General features: G+C 41.8%; 1 protein-coding gene and 1 pseudogene across 2 annotated transcripts; both read left to right on the forward strand.

The window, feature by feature from the left end:
• The first annotated feature begins 5,371 nt into the window (after positions 1-5,371).
• On the forward strand, positions 5,372-9,479 carry LOC308382798 (annotated as a pseudogene). The gene is made up of 8 exons: positions 5,372-5,687; positions 7,804-7,976; positions 8,115-8,218; positions 8,440-8,496; positions 8,658-8,837; positions 8,960-9,073; positions 9,178-9,252; positions 9,356-9,479. The product of its transcript is annotated as an uncharacterized misc_RNA (transcript).
• Positions 9,480-11,286: 1,807 nt separating this feature from the next.
• LOC308382799 (membrane-spanning 4-domains subfamily A member 4D-like) lies at positions 11,287-16,415 on the forward strand (the record flags this gene model as incomplete). Its single annotated transcript, XM_080860322.1, has 7 exons — positions 11,287-11,517; positions 11,641-11,751; positions 11,985-12,041; positions 12,151-12,275; positions 12,361-12,469; positions 12,579-12,659; positions 16,314-16,415. The coding sequence occupies 7 exons, from the start codon at positions 11,287-11,289 to the stop codon at positions 16,413-16,415; spliced, it is 816 nt and encodes a 271-aa protein (XP_080716448.1).
• Positions 16,416-18,455: the final 2,040 nt, after the last annotated feature.

Genomic DNA, 18,455 nt, shown 5'->3' on the forward strand with positions numbered 1-18,455 from the left:
AGGAAGGGCTTTACGGATCCCGGGTACAGCATACGGCACGGGTTGCAACTGTCACCAGCCAATTGGGCACTGCTGCCCTGCAACCCTAACAAAGCTTACGACTAAAACCTCCACATATACCAAACCAAACAAAATGCTAAATGCCTGCAAAACTAAACATATCTTAACACATGCAATACCCCCCTAATCAACAAAACTGGGCTAGACAGCGTATGTTGTACCGTGAAGGAGGGCCTTTACGGATCCCGGGTACAGCATACGGCGTGTGTTGCGACTGTCACCAGCCAATTGGGTACTGCTGTGTACCCTGCAACCCTAAAGCTAACGACTGATATCTCCATATGTACACTACCAAACAAAATGATAAATGATACAATAGCCAAAGTTATCTCCCTATCTGTTTCTGAAATTGATGTCTACTAAAATGTTCTCTCTCCCTTATAGCATGTTCCAATTGCTGATGGAAGTGGAAACATTGCTCCTCACCCCCACCACTCCTCATCTACGCACAGCTAGCATTTATATACGATATACATTATTTGTCACGATTTCGGACTATGGTTTTCTGTTTGGGGGCATTGGCGCTATCTCGTGGCCGAAGGACAGTTTTCACAGGCTTGTCATTATTTCAGTGCTGCTGTATTTACTCACCTGTGTCAAATCCGTATTCATTGGGTTACTCACCTGGGTGCAATCCTTATCCGTTGTGTTACTCACCTGTGTTCATGCATTCCTTGATTTAGCAGTATATAAATACCCTGTTGTTTTGCAAGTTCGTCATTGCGTTGTTCCGTTGTCTCTACAAGTGTCTATGCCTAGCGTGAGTTCCCAAGTTGGTTTCTCTTCAATTCTTAAACTGTTTTTGTGTGCGTTGCTCTGTTGGCTTCGCCGCTTGCTAATAGGATAGTTATTTTGTTTTAGTAGCACCTTTAGTTTTTGCCATTTTTGGATTTACAAAACTGTTGGTGTTTTGGATTTTTTTTCGTTTAAGGATCTTCTGTGTTTTGGACTGTTATCTGTTCAGTTGCTTTTTCTGTTGGATTATCGCTACCTTTGGAATAACCTTTGTTGGACAATAAAGAAAGCTATTGACGCCACTCTGCATTTGAATCCTAACTTCTCACTAACTCACTCGGTTGAGCACAGGTTTACCGCTCCAATTCCCGGTAGAAACCCTGACATAACAACAAAATCATTATGGATTTAGCAGAGGCGGAACCACAACAAGAGCAAATGATGGATGTGATCCTTCGTGCTATGGCTCGCCTGGATCAGCACGAGCAGGCTTTGCTTCAGCAGCGGGAGGGTATGGCTCACCAGCGAGAGGATCTAATCCGTCATGATTAGAGGCTGCAACGTCTGGATCAGACTGAGGCTGCCCAACAACTTCGATCACCACCTCCACCTACCCCGCAACTTCCACCCGCTAACCCAGGATCTCTTCATGTGGAGACTAAGCTGACCGCTGCCGTGGTTTCCTGACTCAATGTGACCTGGCTTTCGACCTTCAGGCTATAACCTACTCTTCTGAACGGTCTTGGATTGCCTACGTTATTACCCGACTCTCAGGCAAGGCTCTGGAGTGGGCGACTCCTGTCTGGGCGAAGCAGGGTCGTGTATGCGCTACCTACTGGGCTTTCAAGACAAAGATGCTGCTTGTCTTCTACCAGACTACCACTGGACCTGACGCTGCGAGGCAGCTGATGACTATTCGCCAGGGCAAGAGAAGTGTGGCAGAATATGCCATTGCTTTCCGCACGATTGCAGAGGATAGCGAGTGGAATGAGAAGGCCCTACCCCGCAAACAGGGAACGTCCCCAGGACGTTAACAGGACATTCGCAAGGTCCCCAATCGTCCCCAATTGGTCCCCGGCACAACGTTCGCTAAAGGACGTTACCAGAACGTTTTTGACGTTCGTAGCAAGTCTACGTTTGGTCCTTCTGTGACGTTCGCATGAGTCTTAAATCGGACTTTTAGGAAACATTATAATTTGGTCTCTCAGCACACGTCCCCAGGACGTCCTTCAAAAACGTCCCCGTTACCTTTACCTGCAGGTCCTCTGCGTGACGTTCGCATGAGCCTTAAAACGGACTATTAGGGAACGTTCTTATTTGGTCTCTCAGCATACGTCCCCAGGACATGCTTTAAAAACGTCCCCGTTACCTTTACCTGCATGTCCTCTGCGTGACGTTCGCATGAGCCTTAAAACGGACTATTAGGGAACGTTCTTATTTGGTCTCTCAGCATACGTCCCCAGGACATCCTTTAAAAACGTCCCTGTTACCTTATCCTGCAGGTCCTCTGCGTGACGTTCGCATGAGCCTTAAAACGGACTATTAGGGAACGTTCTTATTTGGTCTCTCAGCATACGTCCCCAGGACATCCTTTAAAAACGTCCCCGTTACCTTTACCTGCAGGTCCTCTGCGTGACGTTCGCATGAGCCTTAAAACGGACTATTAGGGAACCTTATAATTTGGTCAGCACACGTCCCCAGGACGTCCTTTAAAAACGTCCCTGTTACCTTTACCTACAGGTCCTCTGCGTGACGTTCGCATGAGCCTTAAAACGGACTATTAGGGAACGTTCTTATTTGGTCTCTCAGCATACGTCCCCAGGACATCCTTTAAAAACGTCCCCGTAACCTTTACCTGTGGTCCTCTGCGGGACGTTCGCATTCGGTCCTTCCAAAACGTCCCCTTGACGTCCTCTGATGGTCCTCTCTGAACCAGAGGTTCCGCTAGAGAAAAATGTTTTTCATTTGTGAGACATTTTAATGATAAGCCGGCCAAATATCTATTTCTGCTTCTAAATTAGCCTATTGAAGAAAACTGACGGCCTGCATAGCTTAAAAAATAACATAATCTGGTAGTTTAGAATGCAACATGTTTATTTTCCTAAGTTTACAAAGGGAAACAAAAACATTAATGTCTGATGCGGGTCAATAAGTGGCCTTTAATCGCAACCTGCTGTGGCGTTAAAATGAGCGCCGCAACATGGTCATTGCTCTGTTCAATGAGAGCAGAGATTCTAAAATTATTCGACCCTCTTGTGAATCCTTTGCGTAGCCTTTTCAAAGTGCTAACAGAACATTTTACTGTGACTATCAATATTCTCGCACCTTAGAACTTGTCACTCCATAACGACATAAACGCCCGACATTTCGGACTTTTCTCTGGTGAAGCTGTTCGAACATCTAGGGCTTCAGGTATTCAGTTTTTGGAAAGTTCAATTTCTACATGAACTAGTTCAGTTCATTGTTCATAATTAAAACATTTTAACTAAGTTCACAGCTCCAATTTTCAATATGCTGCGAGTGCAAGCTCTGGCGGCTCCGGCGCACTCACGTACGGGCATAGACAGTATAATGCAACATATGCGTGTTGTTAAATAACTTTCTAACGGCAGATTAGCCTGTTCCTTTAAAACATAATAAGGGCAGTGCACGTTTGCTTTATAGGCCTAAATATTTGGATTGTTGTCAAATCCAGATTGTGTTTGCGAGACGGGATGTTTAAGAAATTCCAACCAGACAATTTGACCGGTGAGCTTTCTGTTGCTGCATCTTTGAAGGCCTGTGGAAAGCTCAATGTTAACGCTAGACTTGATAGACCTTCCTATGTAGGCTATGCATTGTATTGGAATCATGCAGACATTAAATTTATAGCACAGATCAGTAGAGAAGCATTCATATTTATTTTATTTCATCATTCTTAGTTTGGCTAGTTATTCTGCCTCCCTGCCCGCTAGTCCGTGCCATGGATGTTAATTAAAAAAGGAATCATTACGGAAAACCCTCAATGCGTAGTGACTGAGATCGCTACAATATGCTTTTTCTCAAACCCTCGGAAAAAATGACTAAGTTTGTTGGCTGTCTCACACTGTGATAAAGGTGTTAAAGTGACAAAATGAGAATCAGACAATGGTAGTGAAGTGGTTTAGTAATAGGAAGGTTTACGGTTCAATTCCCATGCCTCGCAATCAAGTTTGAAAGCGCTTTTGTGTCTCTGTGTGTGTCTATGTAGCCTATATCATATGAAATGTGCTATATAAATAAACTTGAACTTGTGTGTGTGTGAGCCATGTAAGCGAAATGACGGCTCCGCAATCTATTATTATTTTATTTTTTTCATTTAGCTCAGCAAAAACACCGTGCCTGCTACGTCCGCGGTGCGTCCTTGAATAACGCGCCCAGGACGTCTAAAACAAGGTTTCCAGAAGTCACCACAATGCCCTCAGGATGTTCTTGCAACTTCCTGCAGACCGTCCCCAGGACCTATAGAAACACGTTTTCCAGACGTCACCGCAATGTCCTAGGGACGTTCTTGCAACGTCCTGAAGAACGTCCCCAGGACCTATAGAAAACGTTTCCCAATTGTCACCACAACGTCCTCGGGACGGTCTTGGAACGTCGTGCAAAACGTCCTAAAGTTGTCAAGGGAACCATACACATTTACGTTTTTAGAACGTTCAGAGAGACCATTACAGGACGTCGAGGGGACGTCATTTTGCTTACAGGGTAGAGACGGCGTTCCACCACGGCCTTTCAGACGCCCTGAAGGACGGACTGGCCTCTATTGGGTGCCCCACCGAGCTGGAGCCGCTGATTGCCCACGCGGTCCGGCTGGACACTTGGATGATGGAGCGTCGCTGCGATCTGGTGCCTTCTCCGAGACCACAGACGACGAGCCTGTGGGCTTCCCAGGCCTATGATGATCCTGAGCCTATGCAGGTGGGGGGTGCCCGACTGTCTGCAAGAGAGAGGGGTCGACGAATGCGGGAGGGGCGCTGCATGTATTGCGGCGAGACCGGCCATCGTCGAATGTCCTGGGGGGCCATTCTTTTCCAACGGGCTACAGATGGCAAGATCCACCCGTGTGCCTTCTACTCCCATCGGCTGACCGCCACAGAGTCTCGGTATGATGTCGGAGACCGGGAGTTACTGGCCGTCAAGATGGCCCTCGAGGGGTAGAGGCACTGGCTGGAGGGTGCTCAACATCCGTTCCTGGTCTGGACGAACCACAGGAACCTCGAGTACCTCCAGGTTGCGAAACACCTCAAGCCTCGTCAGTCCCGATGGTCCCTTTTCTTTAGCAGGTTTGACTTACCCTCTCCTACCGCCCGGGGTCTAAAAACAATAAGCCCGATGCCTTGTCGCATGAATTTTCTGGTGGCCTGGTATGGCTAGGGATGTAGCGGCATTTGTGGGGGCTTGCTCCGTTTGCGCTCGTAGCAAGAATCCACATCAGCAACCCCAGGGGCTGCTGCACCCACTCCCCATCCCACACAGACCCTAGTCCCATATCTCGATAGACTTCGTGACGGGTCTACCAGAATCAGAAGGTAATACTGCAATTTTGGTGATCGTCGACATGTTTTCTAAAGCCTGTCGTTTTGTTCCATTACCAAAGCTTCCTTCTGCATTAGAGACAGCTAAGTTAGTGTTTAACCATGTGTTCCGAGTGTTTGGCCTTCCCCAAGATATAGTGTCCAACCAAGGTCCCCAGTTATCCTCCAGGGTATGGAAGGCCTTCTGCAGGCTCATCGGGGCCACTGCCAGCCTTTCCTCGGGTTTCCATCCCCAGTCGAATGGGCAGATGGAGAGGGTAAACCAGGAGCTTGAGACCATCCTGAGGGCGCTTGTGTCGACAACGCGTCATTCTGAAGCTTATGTCTACCGTGAGCCTAGTATGCACACAACAGCCTCCAGTCCTCGGCCACTAACATCTCCCCATTCCAGTGCCAGTTTGGGTTCCAGCCTCCTCTGTTTTACGAGCAGGAGGAGGACATCGGGGTGCCTTCAGTCCAGTCATACCATGATAGAAGAACCCTGATGAAACCTGCTGAACCGCAGGGTCTTCGTCACAGGAAAACGATGCTTTATGTCAATTTTATCAAATGTTGTCTCAGTTTTCATCGTTTTCCTGTGACGGACGTTTGTCTCCGGCAACTTTGGTGAATCAAACTTTCGCGAATCAACTTTCGCGAATCAAACAGGTAGACTCTAGCTGTGAGGTTGCAGTATCGAGCGTATTGAAAATAGGGCCAAGTGATAACGAGGTGTGACTTTTTCCACTACAATTTTTTGGGATGCAAATATAGGCTATCACTCTTTTGAACACATAATGTTTTGGGAAGAGAAACTTTTTATTTTGCTGGGTCTAGCAAACCTGCCGGACTACTTTCGGTTTGACCAAAACTGGACGAGATCTCTGCTCACAGGACGCTGTCGGGGGAAAGTGATGCATGATTGCATGACACTGGTGACGGGGAAGCCATACAGATTCATGTCTTAAAAACCGAACTATCCCTTTAAGTGTGCGTGTAATAAGGTTTAATGAAAATAAAAGTAATGTATGTGTGATCTATGAGACGTGTAATGAAAAAAAAAAATACATGATACAATGAAGCAACTTGTGAAGACATGTTTCAAGAGTGCATTTCTTCCTGAATACTCATGTTATGTTTTGCATTGATCCAAACACTCCAACACAAAAAAAGTAACTTGTAATTTGAGTAACTTTTAAACAGAGTACTTTTTTACTCTAACTCGAGTAACTTTTCCAATTGGAATATTTACTTTTACTCAAGTCGGTTTTGAAGGAGATAATTGTACTTTTACTTGAGTACCAATTTTCAGTACTCTACCCACCACTGCCTGCCTGTCAGCCAAGTCTGAAAGCAAACATAATACCTGTGAGGAATTATGGATGAAGTGAGTGATTTGTGTGATTGAAGAGGGTGAATGTCTAACTCCAATATGAGTGACAATAGTAATTACAGTTTACATGTATTTACATAAAATATATTAAGGTGTGCATTCAAATGTAAAAGCAATGTGACATTGCATTGCTGTTCAATAAATTGAATGTTAACTTCAGTAGATTACTTCAGTATACACTCATGGTACAGTGGAGAGGAACCTCTCACTGAACAATATTAGTAATTACCAATAGAGGGCAATGTTACATCACCTACTTTTATCCACTAGTTCACAACATCAGTAACAACACCCAAGGGACCTGGGAAGCGCTCATCCCTACTGCCGTCGTCAAGGAAGCCAGAGGAGAATACGGTTGAGATTATTGTTTGCGCAGGGAGTACTCGAGGTAACGCTGTTTGTCTGTCCTCACAGAAACATCTGATCGCTTCTATGTTCAGAGTTCGTCAAAAGTAAGTGTCGCTTTTTTCTTGACTGAATGCGTTCATGTCAGACAAAGTAAGAGAGTTCGATAAAATGATAAGACAGGTGGCTACCGTTACCGTATGTAGAAAGAACATACGAATTCTACGTGGCAGTGATTATTAAACGATTTTTAGGCGGAGGTAAACATGTGAGCTTTCCAAAAATAGGCTACATAAGAGGTGTGTCCATGTCTTTATATTTGTCAGCTTATTTGGTGCTGTGTTAATCAGGTTATTTAGAATTATAATCAAAAGCACTGTGTAAAATGAAAGGTAGACTAAATCAAACATCGATTACAGATAGGCTTATTGATTCAGCCAAAAGTGGGGAAAATCTTTGAAGTTTGTAAAAGAATGTAGGCCTATTTGTCTTTGCCGCAGTTACTGACAGAGAAGATTTGTAGTATTAGTAGTGTAAGTAGTTATAAGCCAAACAAAAAGAACGGGCCCATAACATGAGGATAGAAAAGAGGAAGGAAGAATAGGTCAATATTGTGTGTATAAAAGTTCCCCTTCCTGAACATTTCCTCGGTTATAAGTTAATAATGTTTTAAAATGTTGTACATCTATGCTTTCTACCTTTCACAATGTACTCTGGAAACTGTATGTTAGGTTTTAGGTCCATCACAAAGGATGAACAACATTTGTCCTTCTTCCAATGGCTTTCTGGTCGTCAACCATGTGTACCCACAACAAGGTACCCAAAGTGCCACTTCACCCCAGAGCGGAGATGTTCCACCAGTCTCCTCTCGGCTTGGGGAATTCCTAAAAGGAGAACCAGCTGCCCTGGGAGTGAGTCCATGATAAATTCTTATGACTAATAACTGAATTACAAGAAATTGCCACATGTTTCTCTATCAACTGTCAAGGAGCAAGGAGTGGTTCTGAATGTATTGTTCGTAATGTTTTTAAAACATTTATTTTTTCCAGACAATTCAAATAATGACTGGTGTGGTTGTATTTTCATCACAACTGCATTCTATGCATCAACAATATCATCTATCTCTGGGATAATGTTCTGGGGAGCCATCATTGTGAGATGAATTCAATTATGCATGCCCTATTCCATACCTTTAATTCATGTTCGTTGTTTGAGTAATGCCCATCCTTATTATGTTCATTAATATATAGAATAATCTAATATACATATATCCTGTTACTATATACATTTCAATCATCTATTACTATATAAATAGTATCTACATTTTGTTTTTCAGTATCATGACATTAAGGTTTACTACTGCTTGTCTTTCAGTACATCACTGCAGGCTCTCTTACTGTTAGAACCAATAAGAAGCTCAATCAGTGTTTGGTGAGTATTTCAACACTCTTCAATACTTCATTATAAAGGACAGTGAATCATATGAGCCATATTTCCATGCATTATGAGTTGTTTGTTTTAGACTTCAAATCCATTGAACTAAAGTATCCTTTGTTTGATGGCCACATGTTGTTTCCGTATTTCTCATGCAGGTCAAGGCATCGTTGTGGATGAATATTACAAGCACCATAACTGCTGGAATTGCCATCATTCTACATAGCTTTGATTTCCTTATCTCAATACACCCTTATTACAGCTGCAGTTATGGTCTAGTCTATGATGATCACTATGACGACTATCTTGATTGTCAGAGGAATAGGTCAATGTTCTTGGTCTGTATAGCTCTTTTCATATACTACATGCAGTCTGTAACATACATGATGTAATCATTTTGAGCAGTCCTGCAGCCGTTATGTTCTATTTCAGCTTCATGTTTTATTTCCCCCTACAACAGAGCAGGAACTGGGGGATTGCTGGAGTGATGCTGGTGTTGTCGTTACTGGAGTTCATTGTCTCCATATGTGTGTCTGCGTTTGCCTGCAAAGCCACCTGCTTTTCTAACAATGACGTGAGTATATAACTGTGATAAATCTTCCAGGCATCACTTTTACTGCCAACGTCAGTCAGTTAGTAGACTCCACACTGAACTTTACATGTTTGTATTTGTATCAGGCGGTACCCTTTTCAAGCCAGCTTCCGCCCTCTTTCCCCACCTTCCACCCGTCAGCACCTCCACAGGGTACACAGGTAGTCACGAACATTTATTTGGAAAAGACCATCACTAATGACCTTGTGATAAATAGGTGGGTGTGAATCCTTCAGCTACCATTTTCATCTGTTGCTTTTCCAGATGCCTTTGCTCCCAACCAGTGTGGTTTCTCCTCTTCATAACGGCAGTGCTGATGGTTGGAGAGGCGGCAAACCTCAAGAGCTGCCCCCAGAATACACCACAGAACTGTCTGCACCTCCACTGAACTCCTCTGAGGTGCAGGTTAATGAGCATTTAAATTAAAAAGATTTCTCATCTTGAAAAACTCCTGAAACATAGATTGGTGTGGATCCTTTTTCATGTGTTTTTCAGATGCCTCTCTTCAGTGTGGCTCCACCTGTTCATCTTAGCAGCGCTGATGGCCTGAGGATTGGCAAACCTGACGATCTGCCCCCAGCATACCACACTACCCAAGAATGAGTCATGTGACTTCATGTCACAGGGGAGACTTTGGGTCTCCAGCCAATGGTAACCTTGCAAATCAATGAATTTGTGTTCTAATTAAATTCTCAGTGAGTATTGAGTAAGGCTGAATTAGTAAAGTCTAGTAAATAAATCCTCAAGGCTTTTAGCATGCACTGAGTCACTTATTTGACTTCCATGTCTTTGAATTGAATGCAATTATACACGAGAGGAGATCATATCATGAAAAAAAACAGCCTGGGGTCAAATTCACCCTAAAGAACACCTATGCGTACATCTTGGGTACAGTACAATGAAAACTTTCCATCACATTCATTTTGTGTTTACCCTGTTGTCCCCATTTAATTAGGAAAAGTTATTAAATATGAAAAAAAAATGATGTCAATCATTTATTTAGAGACTTTAAACATTGAGTGGGTTCAAATTGACCCCAAAGATAATACAAGGGTTAAGGCTTCATTCACTTGATTATAACGTATTATATTGCGTTGTCTGCCTATGAATTGTCAGAATGTATAGCCTGTACATACTGGTAAGTGTGTGTAATCATCATCTGTGTTTGTCTGTTATGTGTTAACAGTTTGTTGATTACAAGGAGAAACATCAGTTGCTTGTGCTGTAAAATTAACACCATTATAACCAGTCTGTATCTTAAAATAAAAAATCCAGATCCAAATCCAGATTAATTGTTATTTTTGTGTTTTGTGTATCCTTGTGTGCCCTGCCCTCAAAGGGATAAAATCATCTGGTTAAAAGCTTTTTGTCTGAGGGATATAATACAATATTTCTTCATTGTATTCGTTGAACTGCCAATCAGAGTTGTCTTTCTCACCGGCCCCGCTGCCGATTCAACATGCTAAATCTCGGCAGAAAAAATGGCAACAGGAGTCCTAATAGAGGCAATGGTGCAGGACACACATCAAAACCTAGATGCTCCGACATTTCTGGTGTCACGAGATATGAATCATCATGTGCGGCCCCCCGAAACTAAGGTATGACAGGCTACTGATAATCAACATCAAGTCATGGGTTATACTACTTGGGAATCTCTTTTAGAAATTCCTCCTAATGATATCTGGGTTAACACATGAAGCCTTCTGGTAAACCATAAATGTTTAAGGAGGGAATAAGATAAGAGATTCCAAAGTCTAGCTGTGATGCGGCATTTATTCTATTTGTAAAAAGATAGCACAGTAAAGAGCACACACTGACAGACACACATTGCTCTTGGACAAAACCATTTTCAAACAATAGACTCGGAGAGACTCGGAGTTGTTGAGGTAAATGCATTTCCTTGTTTGATATTGCAATACATTTGTGAATCGTGTGTCATAAACTGTACCCCCTGCAAGCTACAATATATTTAATATGAGTTAAATCAGTATATGTATATGTATATGTCCCGCACAAAAAGTTAGAAATGCATGTATTTGCATATATTTACATTTCCCAGCAGATAGACATTATGGAAGTGTGATTTACATATTTGATTAACGGATCATGGAATGGCACAATAGATTTCTACTTTGTATTTTGCAGTTAAATCTGTTCTTAATCTTGCCATTTGTCATATCATTAGACCTCCGTTGATGAAAATGTCCACCAGTGTTGCCTCTGGTAATGGCTTAGTGGTCGTTACACACGTGTACCGAGACCAAGATGTCTTGAGGGGAGATGCTCCACCAAATGTGGTGTTTCCACCAGTTTCCTCAGTGCTACAAAACGGTGCCCTAAGAGGAGCTCCACCACAGGAAGGCGCTGTTGTGCCACTCTTCCATTTGTTACAAACATTTGTGAGAAGACAGAAAACCACACTGGGAGTACGTCTCCTCAAATTCATAATAACGTTATTCACCAGTTTGATGATAACTGAAATCAATATATATTGTACATAATATTTATACAGAATGACAAATAACAATGATTGTGTTCACCTTTCACAGACAGTTCAGATACTGATCGGTGTGGTAGTGTTCATGTTCGGCATTGTGACAGCAGTTGATGCCATTACCATATCAACAATGAGTGGTATCATGTTCTGGGGATCCCTAATAGTAAGATTCATTCACCCACCTACTCAGTATTATATTAGTAGTGCATTATATGCAGTATAAGTCATCATGATAGTTCATTTAATGGTAATGGCTTTCAGTAATATTTCAGCTTAATATAGTATATGTACATATTTTTAAGCTGTCAACAATACTCTGTGTGTGCGTGTGTGTGTGTGTGTGTGTGTGTGTGTGTGTGTGTGTGTGTGTGTGTGGTGTGCATGCTCTTCTCTCAGCATGTCATTGCTGGCTTTCTAACTGTTGCAGCTGATAAGAAGCACAGTCAGAGTTGGGTGAGCACGAATACACAGCTTATTGAACTATGCCATTTCTTCGATAACGTAATAATAATACTGGTGCAGGACCAACATTATTGTGAAGCTGTCTCTTTCTGATATACAGGACAGGGCCTTGTTGATTATGAATATCTTCAGCTCCGTAACAGCAGCAGTTGCCGTACTTATCTATTGCTTGGACTTCCATCATTATGTCTACTGGCGCATTCGGGTACTACAATCTTACAAATGGTACAATGCAGTAACGGCGCGTGTGTTAAAAAGCTATTTTAAAATGTTGTCCACAAATATGGTCTTTTTCTTCTTTACCGACCAGGGTCCATGGGATTTCTGGTGTAATGTTAGTTTTGTCTTTACTGGAGTTCCCGGTCTCAGCTGCTGTATCAGTTTTTAATTACAGAGTCATCTTCCCCTCTACCCCTGAGGTGAGGGTTGGCAAAACTAAATCTTCACTGTCAATTCATCACCCCTTTTTCTGTGCAGTGTATGTCAATCAATATCAATAATAGTATGTCTTCTATTCATCTTGCACAGATGGCAAACGATATTTCAAGTCAAGAGGCCCAGTATGAGGCCCCACCTTATGTTGCTGCCACCACAGTGGACACCTCTGAGGTAAGACATAAACAATAACATTTAGTTGTTGTGACTGTGCTGTTTTACCCAGAGGTATGGATCATTAAGAATGAAGTAGACTCCACACTGAACTTTACATGTTTGTATTTGTATCAGGCGGTACCCTTTTCAAGCCAGCTTCCGCCCTCTTTCCCCACCTTCCACCCGTCAGCACCTCCACAGGGTACACAGGTAGTCACGAACATTTATTTGGAAAAGACCATCACTAATGACCTTGTGATAAATAGGTGGGTGTGAATCCTTCAGCTACCATTTTCATCTGTTGCTTTTCCAGATGCCTTTGCTCCCAACCAGTGTGGTTTCTCCTCTTCATAACGGCAGTGCTGATGGTTGGAGAGGCGGCAAACCTCAAGAGCTGCCCCCAGAATACACCACAGAACTGTCTGCACCTCCACTGAACTCCTCTGAGGTGCAGGTTAATGAACATTTAAATTAAAAAGATTTCTCATCTTGAAAAACTCATGAAACATAGATTGGTGTGGATCCTTTTTCATGTGTTTTTCAGATGCCTCTCTTCAGTGTGGCTCCACCTGTTCATCTTAGCAGCGCTGATGGCCTGAGGATTGGCAAACCTGACGATCTGCCCCCAGCATACCACACTACCCAAGAATGAGTCATGTGACTTCATGTCACAGGGGAGACTTTGGGTCTCCAGCCAATGGTAACCTTGCAAATCAATGAATTTGTGTTCTAATTAAATTCTCAGTGAGAATTGAGTAAGGCTGAATTAGTAAAGTCTAGTAAATAAATCCTCAAGGCTTTTAGCATGCACTGAGTCACTTATTTGACTTCCATGTCTTTGAATTGAATGCAATTATACACGAGAGGAGATCATATCATGAAAAAAAACAGCCTGGGGTCAAATTCACCCCAAAGAACACCTATGCGTACATCTTGGGTACAGTACAATGAAAACTTTCCATCACATTCATTTTGTGTTTACCCTGTTGTCCCCATTTAATTATGAAAAGTTATTAAATATGAAAAAAAAAATGATGTCAATCATTTATTTAGAGACTTTAAACATTGAGTGGGTTCAAATTGACCCCAAAGATAATACGAGGGTTAAGGCTTCATTCACTTGATTATAACATATTATATTGCGTTGTCTATGAATTGTCAGAATGTATAGCCTGTACATACTGGTAAGTGTGTGTAATCATCATCTGTGTTTGTCTGTTATGTGTTAACAGTTTGTTGATTACAAGGAGAAACATCAGTTGCTTGTGCTGTAAAATTAACACCATTATAACCAGTCTGTATCTTAAAATAAAAAAATCTTGTGTCTTGTGTTTTGTGTATCCTTGTGTGCCCTGCCCTCAAAGGGACACAAATCATCTGGTTAAAAGCTTTTCGTCTGAGGGATATAATACAATATTTCTTCATTGTATTCGTTGAACTGCCAATCAGAGTTGTCTTTCTCACCGGCCCCGCTGCCGATTCAACATGCTAAATCTCGGCAGAAAAAATGGCAACAGGAGTCCTAATAGAGGCAATGGTGCAGGACACACATCAAAACCTAGATGCTCCGACATTTCTGGTGTCACGAGATATGAATCATCATGTGCGGCCCCCCGAAACTAAGGTATGACAGGCTACTGATAATCAACATCAAGTCATGGGTTATACTACTTGGGAATCTCTTTGAGAAATTCCTCCTAATGATATCTGGGTTAACACATGAAGCCTTCTGGTAAACCATAAATGTTTAAGGAGGGAATAAGATAAGAGATTCCAAAGTCTAGCTGGGATGTGGCATTTATTCTATTTGTAAAAAGATAGCACAGTAAAGAGCACACACTGCCAGACACACATTGCTCTTGGCCAAAACCATTTTCAAACAATAGACTCAGAGAGACTCGGAGTTGTTGAGGTAAATGCATTTTCTTGTTTTATATTGCAATACATTTGTGAATCGTGTGTCATAAACTGTACCCCCTGCAAGCTACAATATATTTAATATGAGTTAAATCAGTATATGTATATGTATATGTCACGCACAAAAAGTTAGAAATGCATGTATTTGCATATATTTACATTTCCCAGCAGATAGACATTATGGAAGTGTGATTTACATATTTGATTGACGGATCATGGAATGGCACAATAGATTTCTACTTTGTATTTTGCAGTTAAATCTGTTCTTAATCTTGCCATTTGTCATATCATTAGACCTCCGTTGATGAAGATGTCCACCAGTGTTGCCTCTGGTAATGGCTTAGTGGTCGTTACACACGTGTACCGAGACCAAGATGTCTTGAGGGGAGATGCTCCACCAAATGTGGTGTTTCCACCAGTTTCCTCAGTGCTACAAAACGGTGCCCTAAGAGGAGCTCCACCACAGGAAGGCGCTGTTGTGCCACTCTTCCATTTGTTACAAACATTTGTGAGAAGACAGAAGACCACACTGGGAGTACGTCTCCTCAAATTCATAATAACGTTATTCACCAGTTTGATGATAACTGAAATCAATAACATATTTATACAGAATGACAAATAACAATGATTGTGTTCACCTTTCACAGACAGTTCAGATACTGATCGGTGTGGTAGTGTTCATGTTCGGCATTGTGACAGCAGTTGATGCCATTACCATATCAACAATGAGTGGTATCATGTTCTGGGGATCCCTAATAGTAAGATTCATTCACCCACCTACTCAGTATTATATTAGTAGTGCATTATATGCAGTATAAGTCATCATGATAGTTCATTTAATGGTAATGGCTTTCAGTAATATTTCAGCTTAATATAGTATATGTACATATTTTTAAGCTGTCAACAATACTCTGTGTGTGCGTGTGTGTGTGTGTGTGTGTGTGTGTGTGTGTGTGTGTGTGGTGTGCATGCTCTTCTCTCAGCATGTCATTGCTGGCTTTCTAACTGTTGCAGCTGATAAGAAGCACAGTCAGAGTTGGGTGAGCACGAATACACAGCTTATTGAACTATGCCATTTCTTCGATAACGTAATAATAATACTGGTGCAGGACCAACATTATTGTGAAGCTGTCTCTTTCTGATATACAGGACAGGGCCTTGTTGATTATGAATATCTTCAGCTCCGTAACAGCAGCAGTTGCCGTACTTATCTATTGCTTGGACTTCCATCATTATGTCTACTGGCGCATTCGGGTACTACAATCTTACAAATGGTACAATGCAGTAACGGCGCTTATGTTAAAAAGCCATTTTAAAATGTTGTCCACAAATATGGTCTTTTTCTTCTTTACAGAGCAGGGTCCATGGGATTTCTGGTGTAATGTTGGTTTTGTCTCTACTGGAGTTCACGGTCTCAGCTGCTGTATCAGTTTTTAATTACAAAGTCATCTTCCCCTCTACCCCTGAGGTTAGGGTTTGCAAAACAAATGTGTCACTGTCAATTCATCACCCTCTTTTTCTGTGCAGTGTATGTCAATCAATATCAATAATAGTATGTCTTCTATTGATGTTGCACAGATGGCAAACGATATTTCAAGTCGAGAGGCCCAGTATGAGGCCCCACCTTATGTTGCTGCCACCAAAGTGGACACCTCTGAGGTAAGACATAAACAATAACATTTAGTTGTTGTGACTGTGCTGTTTTACCCAGAGGTATGGATCATTAAGAATGAGTTGGTTGTTTTCCTCTGGTAGACCAAGTTTTTCCCACCTGCCGTTGTTCCTCCTCATCAAAGCAGCGGTGACAAATCTGAAGATCTTCCCTCGACTGTTAAGAATGGTTCACATAGAAGCTAACTAGGCAGTTTTTGTGTCAAAAATATCAAACATGGGAGAAGCATCAATGTTTCCTGTATTTGTCTACAAAGGGCTTACCGTAGATCATAGATGATATGGTCATGTGTTGTTGGCGCCACATCAGATGAAATGGTTTATGGTCAACAGGCTTATTCAGTCTCCATGGGACACACATTGCTTGCCCTTTCTATACAAATACTCAATGAAAACAGTAACAATATATTGATTATTTTTTCACCTCTTCATGTGTGCAACATGGTTGTGCAGAAATAGTCATACCATATTTATTCACATTTATAGTCATGATTCTACGAGGTAAAATGTATTGTTACACGAGGTCTCTATTGCTCGTAGCTTGATTGTTCTCTCCCTTGTAAGTCACTTTGGACAAAGGCGTCTGCTAAATGACTGAATGTGAATGTAAATGTGCACGAACACTGTAAATGTAAGTGAATAAATAAATAAACACTAAAACCAATCTCTAGGAACTTTTCCATGCACTTACTGCAACTTATACTCCTACTCGTGACCAGTCTTCTCACTTATGGTGGGTGTTTTTCGATTTTTTTCGAAGTGACTTCTGAAATGTGTTTTACGGACTTCGGAAGTTCAACATAAGAAAAGATCTCCACCTTATTAATGAACACCTGTTACGAGTTGCTTTCGTGTGGAATTGGGAAATTCCGACAGCACACTTGGCTATAGCGTCGTGCCCTATAAGGAAATGCAAATCCACTTTCACGAGAACGCGCATCAATTTAAGAAACTAATCCGAGGGAACACATCTGAGAACACTTCGGCTGCTTATGAACGCATTTTCAAGCGTGCGGGAATGCAGCGGAAGCGTTTCCCTTACGTTGTTTTTACGAGGTCGCGTAAAAAACATTTCTGAAGAATTACAGAAAATGATCGAGAATGAGGGCCATTGTGTATTTTTCCAACCTAAGTTCTGGTATAGGCTGATTGGGTTATTTGATCAAACATTTTGAATCGTTGCTTTGACTTGAGAGACTGGTTTGACTGACTTGATTTTGTTTCCTCTATTCATATTCTTGTGATGCACCACTTAGATGGCCTTTGCTCTCTTTCTGGTCAGAGCATTTTTCACTCCAGCAAAGTTTGTCTTTTTGCACTCTGAAGCTTGTCTGGGAATTCCCCGCCCCTTCACTGCATTTCATTTGCTCAGTTAGTCTGGCCTGAAGCATCAACAGGTTCCAATCTGTTTAAAGATAAAAGATTATTTGAGTCATTGTTGTGATTTGTAGGCTTTCTTTGTTCATACAATGTTCTCTACACCTTAGTATTTCAAACACTTTGCATACAGTCATGTATACACCCTGCTTTGTGATTCCATCATATTGCTAAGTAACAACACAAGCTAATGAGTCATATTTGATTAAATATAATGAGTTAATAAATGATGAGCATATGTATACAAATAATTTTGATTAAATAACAAAAGAACGCACACACTAAGCATCCAAACATTTGACTAGGCATCCAAACCTTCTTTGCAAATATTACTCTAAAGACACTGAACGTTGTTTCATACTAGTTGGACACTGTGTCTAGACATAGGTTTACTGTCCAGTTCCTCCCAGAGTATAGGGAGGGTAGGCTCAAGACACAAAACAGATTTGATTTTCAACATATTAATTGTAGAAATTGCATTACTGTAGACATTTAATTGATTGATCGATTCTTAATAAGTATTTGATATTACATAAAAAATTGCCGTGCTTATAGGCCTATAACTCTGAGAAAACATCAACATGGTGTCGTTTCATTCCTATAAACTTGTTGACCACCTTATCCATAAAGGTGTTTGCGGCTCTCGCTCAGAAGTAGTGCAGGTTGCCGGGAGCTACCTTCTCATGGTAGCATGCAAAATGTTTTTAGGTCAGCCAACCATAACTAAACATATCTCGAGACTATCTTCGTTGTGGCTCTTCACCTGACCTACTTGCAGAGACCCTTGGCCTACACCTACCCACCCAAACCACACAGTCATGCACTTATTCGACCCCATACTCTGCTAGC

This window comes from Sprattus sprattus, assembly GCF_963457725.1.
Source record: "Sprattus sprattus genome assembly, chromosome: 2".
In the NCBI taxonomy this organism is placed as follows: domain Eukaryota; kingdom Metazoa; phylum Chordata; class Actinopteri; order Clupeiformes; family Clupeidae; genus Sprattus; species Sprattus sprattus.